The sequence below is a fragment of the Psammomys obesus genome, unplaced genomic scaffold (genome assembly GCF_907164565.1).
Source record: "Psammomys obesus unplaced genomic scaffold, mPsaObe1.curated_primary_1811, whole genome shotgun sequence".
In the NCBI taxonomy this organism is placed as follows: Eukaryota; Metazoa; Chordata; class Mammalia; order Rodentia; family Muridae; genus Psammomys; species Psammomys obesus.
Window position 1 is genome coordinate 18682815 of NW_026596040.1, and position 6651 is coordinate 18689465.

The following is a 6651-nucleotide window of genomic DNA, read 5'->3' on the forward strand; positions in this document are numbered from 1 at the left end:
CCTTCCTTCCTTCCTTCCTTCCTTCCTTCCTTCCTTCCTTCCTTCCTCCTTCCCTCCCTCTTTCCTGTTCTTTGTTTCTTCTGACATTTGTTCTTTCCTTTCTTTTCCTTCCTTCTTTCCCTCCTTCTATTCTTCCACTGTCTACCCTCTATCTTCTGGGTGGGGGTGGGGCATTGGGGGTGGTACTAGGATTAGAACAGGGCCCGACATAGACTGGGTGATCTGCTACCGAACTAAATCTCCAACTGCATTTAACTTTTAACCAGGAAAGTGTAATAAAATCACAAATTAAAACTGATTATTGCAATAGTTAGCTGTGGAGAAGTGAAGCATCAGAGTTTTTTTCAAGGAGACTGAGAAGGATGAGGGGCAGGCAATCTGAGGACAAATGAGGCTACATCGTAGGCATTCCCATGGGGTTTTTCATTGCTACATTGAGTGAACAGTGTACCTGCTCATGGTCTTGAGTTACGGGTAGAGCCTAAGAAGTATGAAACACTGATCCAGGGTAAAATGGTTGCCATTTGCCCCATTTGGAGAGGGTCAAAGAGAATGGATCCTGTGTATCAAGAAAGCTCCCATGGCTCAGACACCAGCAGTTGGGGAAGGAAGTGGGCCTAAAGAAGGCTTTGTTGCTCTGGTCAGCCATCTTGTAGCTTGAAGTTCATCTTCCAAGCTTATGGGTTATCCCTCTGGTCCCCCTGATTGATTTGACTTCACGGATACCAGATATCCTTAATTTTATAAATTTATATCATTACTTATTTTTTCTTTTTCTACATTTACTTTGGGGATTGTGCTGGTTTTTTTGTTTGTTTGTTTGTTTGTTTGTTTTGTTTTCGTAAAAAAATCCAGAAAGGCATACTGAGCTCTGCTGAGAAAGGAAAAGACTCTGATGTCATTTGGTCCAGAGTAAAACTAGACACATTGGGAGAGTTGGGGCCACAGGAAGAGGTGCTAAAGACCAGCTCCATCACACAGGGTGGGTGATCATGACCAGCTGATGGTTGGGGTTTCTTTCTATACTTTAACTCTTAAAACTCTCAGGCTGGTAGCCTTGTTTTTTGGGGCCCTCTCTATCTACAGTTTAAGTCTATATACAGCTTAATTCTCAGGGGCTGCTGGTCTTGAGAGCCTCTCAAGATGGAGGTAGCAGGGACTTGAACCCTGAACTTTCAGATTCAGGGGCTGAAGTTTATCAGCTGAACTATCCAGGCCTTCTGGTTTATCTGCCACCAAAACTGCTCTCTGGCTAAAATCTTTTCTTGTTTAACAGCAGAGAGTCTTAATTAGTTAAGCTGGATGGCTCTTTTAACTCAGAGTACAAGCTGCCACAGCCCTGACAGTTTCTTGCTGTAAATACAAGGCATAAAAAAGAAAAGGCCTAGTTCCTTTTAACTTAATGTCTCAGCAGTGAACAGTGGTTTGCTGCAAGCTAGAGTCTGAATAACATTCCAGGCTGCTTATCTCTTACTAAACTTACAAAACTTAGAAGCATGCAAAAACATACACACATTTGGCAGGCAAAGCAGGGAGAGCTTGATGACTCTCTCACACACATGCACACATACAATCAATAGACAAAACAAGGGAGCTCCAACAGATACCATTTGTCCATATATAAAGAACACATGAATACAAAAACAAAAAAAATAAACTGTTAACTATACAAGACAAGACAGACACTGGTTTCTTAGAAAACCTTGACATTAAAAAAAAAAACTTACTTTGAACACATCTGTATGTAAGCATACAGATATAATTATACATATATACACATATACATATATACAATATATACAGACAATTTGACATACGAACAGAAAGACAGACAGATAGACAGACACATTTTGGATGAAGTGCATGGCCTCAACAAATGTTTAATTCTATCTTGGGTTTTTATACTCTTTAATACAAAGATTCTCTATGTATGAAAAAATTACCTTATTAAAAAAAATACAGTTGTTACATAAAAAGGGAGTTACAGTGGGACTATTGATCCTAATATCTAACTAGATGATATAAGTTTAAAGCAATGATTTTATTTATATGCTCATTATGAGTTCAAAGCACAAGTTTTATCTTTTTCTTATTTCAAATATACATTATGTATTCAAAGCAAGTTTTTTTAATGTCAAGGTTTTCTAAAAAACAGCTGTCTGTCTTGTCTTATATAGCTAATCTTTTATTCTTTGTTTTTATATTTATATGTTCTTTCTTATATTGGTGTACACCTGGGCCTTATCCTTGGACTAAACCTAGAATGAACGTCTCTCCTTGATTATTAATTTGTTTCAATCTTTTTTTCCCCTTTTGGTGTGAATCAAGTGCTTGATATAGGAAGGTCCACAGAGCTCATAGCAGTTCTTTTTTTTTTTTTTTTTTTCCTTCTTCAATACTACAGGAGGGTTTTTAAGTTACTTGAATCAAATTAGAAACTCTTTAAAATCATCGTCAGGGGTTATGAAATCATTAATTCATTTAAACTGCACTATGTCATGAAGGTACATCTTTAAAATAACCTGTAGGAAATCTGCCTAACAGCATGAAGCAGTAAGCAGTGAGGGTCTCAGCCAAGCCAGATACATGAGGTAAGCATAGAAAGGCAGTAGAGCAACAATAAGCAGTCTTGAGGCAAAATTTTTGGGGCCTTACCTAAACCCTGGATACACCCATTCAGAGTGGGCTGCCTCCAGGAAGCTTGCTTGCTTCTGCCAATCCAGCATGCAATTGCTCCCAGCAGAGGGGAGCTCAAAGGACAGGAAAAAGCAAAAGAGGAAGTGCCAAGGACAGCAGAGATGTGCTTATCCAGAGTCAGATGGCCCTCCCTCTTGCCTGCCCTTGAATAATTTTATACTTGGAGTGATTAAGTCTAATGTAGATATTTTTCAGTGGTTGCAGATGGCTCTAGTCTGTTGTGATAAGGAAACTGCATTGGAGACTTTAGCTGCCCTCTTGCCCTCTCCTTCCCCAAGCCTAGTGAGTATAACAGCTGAGGCTGGAGGCTGCTTTAACACCAAGCCAATTCAAGCCAAACCCGATCCATCAATATCTCCTATGTTTCTAAAGGGCTTATTTGTGTTTAAAATGCAGTCAACTTTTATCTCAACCCTGCTTCAAAAGAGGCATGGATCATGAGTGAAACAACTATTACAGCACTGGAGAAAGGAAAAAAGAAATTAAGGTGATAGAGCTGCAAAAAGATTCATTACCTGCAAAGTGACCACTTCCTCCTCTCAGACACTGGTAGTCATGCCTTTTGTAAACTTGTTTTTAAGCATGGATCTTATTCATATTTGTTGACACACCAAATTGCAGGCACTCTGTTATGCGGATAGCTTATGGTGATGATAGGAAGTTAACTGAAGAAGGGTTGTAATGATGATGAGGTCGTAATTTCTTTTCATTTGGTTGCTTACTTTCACTGAGTATAATTTCTCTTGAGTCATGTTAATTTTGACAGACAGCCACTCTGTTATATATTCTATCTTACAGAGGGAGAACATAAGCCTAGAATGTAGACTTTTCTTTTTTTTTTTAAGTGTGCTTTTCTTTAAAAAATGTAAATTGACTTAGAACAGTACCTGAAGATTTTAATGGCATTTGTGTATTCTATTATTTGCCTTTAAAAGCAAATAGCAATATCTAAATGCATCAGTTTTTAAAACTAAAATGTAATAGTTCTGAGTCTCTGTCTGTCTGTCTCAATGGAATGGTGTTAAGCGACAGGGAGCACTTGAGAAGGCTGTCCTTTTAGTTGTAGTTGATCAAATTAATTCCTCTTTGCTCATCTCTCTAGGTACTTTCCAGGCTCAAGTACTGAGCCTTGTTTTTGTTTTTTAAGAATAAAGATGAAGCACCTTTCTTGATGGTTTAGAAGTCTATAGTACTTTCCCCTCAGCTCAGGCAGCAAAAAGCAGTCCTTTCGTTAGTCCATCTGAAGTAAAGCAACACTTTCTTGTCTTTCTTTCTTCTTTGTATGCTTTTTAAATGGTTTTCAAAGACATTCATATTTATCACAGTACCAAGAGATGTGCAGGCAATTCTGAATGCGTTTTCACAACTCACTGACCTCTGTAAGGTCCCACATTTATTCAGCAACAAACAGGAAACCAGAATGCAGAGCCCAGAGTCCAAAGCTACTCTCGAGAGTTTCTATATTAAACATCTTTTTATTTATTTATTTATTTATTTATTTATTTATTTATTTATTTATTTATTTATTTATTTATTTGTCATGGTTTCCTCTCACTGGAGTTATAGAGGTCCTGCTTTTATGACTTTTGGATGTCAAGTGTATCACAGAGCTGGCACACAGCTGTTGCTCAGCCTTGATTGGTAACATTATAATGGTGTGAGAGTAACATTATTAAATGAAGCAAAAGGAGTCCTGGGCAGAGACCTTACATAACAAGTTAACAGCACATGTTGAAGCCAATATTGTTTTGCGTACCTGCCCATCCCTCCTGGTCCCAGGTGTAAAGGTGATATATTATTCTCTGCACTTATACGAAATTAAGCCTCTGTAGTATAAAGAGATGTTGACTTATAGACAATAATGTCTGAGAAGCATGGCTGTGATTCTAGAAAACCAGGATTTATTCTGATAGTTACTTCCTCTTCTTTCCTTTCTTTCTCCCTGAAGATAACTCAGCCCTTCCAGGGAGCAGCCACCATGATCTCTCCACACTGATGATGGAAGAAAGGGGAACCAGGAGATACTGTGTTTTGGATTCCCTGGATGATGGATGAAGGACAGCCCGTCCCTTCACCCCTGGTACCCCTTGGGAACTTATCAGATTCTAGCATGTCTCTGGAACAAAAAACAACATTCGTTTTTGTGATTTTGTTGTTTATCTTTCTGGGCATCCTCATCGTCAGGTGCTTCCGGATTCTTCTAGACCCATATCGGAGCATGCCAACCTCAACCTGGGCTGATGGGCTTGAAGGCCTAGAGAAAGGGCAGTTTGATCATGCCCTTGCTTAGCAGGGGCACAGTAGGCTGCCCTTCAAAGGAGGCACAGTGCTTTATGTCTGAGCAAAGTTTTCCATTTGTAATGTTCTCAGCAAATCAAATTTTAACCACATCTGGCCCTAGGACAATGAGCCATTATTTCATAAACATACTCTTGTGTTAAAATCATCTTATCTGAGGATAATGGAAAGTTTATATTACCAACCCCCAAGTAGGAAGGTGCAGACATGTGTTTTATACTCGATGAATGAATATTGTTGGAGATGTGATTGTAAAACCAACAGTACCAATACTCATGTGGGCTTCACTGTCAAATGAAGGACTCTCTCATCACATCAGAGAATAAACAATCAGAGAAAATCTGATGTTAATACAAGAGACTACTCTAGTCATCCCTGTCAGTTTCACTTTGTGCACATTTAGGTCGTGAAAAGGGTGACATAGCCCGTGCACAGGCAACTTCAAGTGGGTGCTTGTATTCTCCCAGAGTGAGTAGAACTAGGAAGTGGTGGTGGCTTAGTAAAGAAAGTTCTTTACTTGGTAAATGTGGATGAGAATGCTACTGTCATTTTCATTATTAACTAACGTTGAAGTCTACAGAGTTTGGAAACTACCAGGCCTCATCTCTGAATTCCTGTGGCTAACACACTTAGATACACTGATGCATAGTTAGAATTTTTTTTTGTCTTTACATTTCTGATGGAACTAATGGATTACAAGCACAACTTCAAGGTTTTGTTTTTAAAGAAAGATGATCGCTTAGCTAGGAGACTGTGACTGTAAGAAGAGTATGCATTTATGCCTGCGTGTAGTTACCAAATAAAAATTTTTAAGATGCAGCAGTACATCCTCTCATTTTGCTGACATAAAGTGCTGGTTGGTGGTATGTTGTACCGAATGGACAACGTCTTCCCACAAGGTACGAGTGAGCCGGGGAGGTCATCCTGTTAACTCTGCTTTCAGGAAGGTTGCCTGCGGATTGTCCAGCACAGACGCAGCCTATTCTAAAGGGGGATGTAGGAAAAAGGAAGGGGATCAGGGAAGAGGCAGGGGTGGAAGAGAGAGAGAGACGGATGCTATCAATATGCATGCATGAGAACGGTACAAGGTTGGAGAGACAGTTAAGTGGAAGAAGTCTGTGACCCATGGTTGAAACATCACCTCAGAATCATCTGAGGAGCTTAATATACATTCTGATTTTTTTTAATTGTAAATGTCCCACAAGACCATGATACAAATCTGTCAAACAATATGGAGAAATATAAGAAGTTCTAGCAATCTCAGGTACATGGTATGCTTGAGCTCAGCCTGAACTACATGATATCCCCTCTTAAATAAACAAACAAATAAAGAGTAACTCTCAAAAATCCTACCTGAGATTCTCCCAAATCCTCGGTGCCCCTTCAGGCTATAATGTGGTTTTCCATTGTAGGGTTGACTCTATAGCTTTAATCTAATGAACAATGATCCAGAAGATAAAACATGGGTTGTGATGAATGTGAGATGAAACAGTCAGCAAAAACAATGACCCAAGAGACAGTTCCTCCCGTGCGGTAATTCGAGCTCTTGTTACAAAGCTTTATGCAGTATAAGTTATAATTATGAAAGAATCCAGAACTTGACCTATGAGGACAAAGGTGTTAAAGATGTATTCAAAAAAGGGGAGGAGAGCAAGC

The 6651-nt window shown here is 39.2% G+C and overlaps 1 protein-coding gene across 1 annotated transcript in view; it reads left to right on the forward strand.

Moving 5' to 3' along the window:
• The window catches only part of Ctxn3 (cortexin 3), an 11647-nt gene extending 5838 nt beyond the window's left edge, over positions 1–5809 (forward strand). The window contains exon 3 of the mRNA XM_055622792.1: positions 4646–5809. Coding sequence (XP_055478767.1) covers positions 4742–4987 — 246 coding nt within the window. The 5' untranslated portion in view covers positions 4646–4741 and the 3' untranslated portion in view covers positions 4988–5809. The remainder of the gene's footprint in view (positions 1–4645) is intronic.
• Positions 5810–6651: the final 842 nt, after the last annotated feature.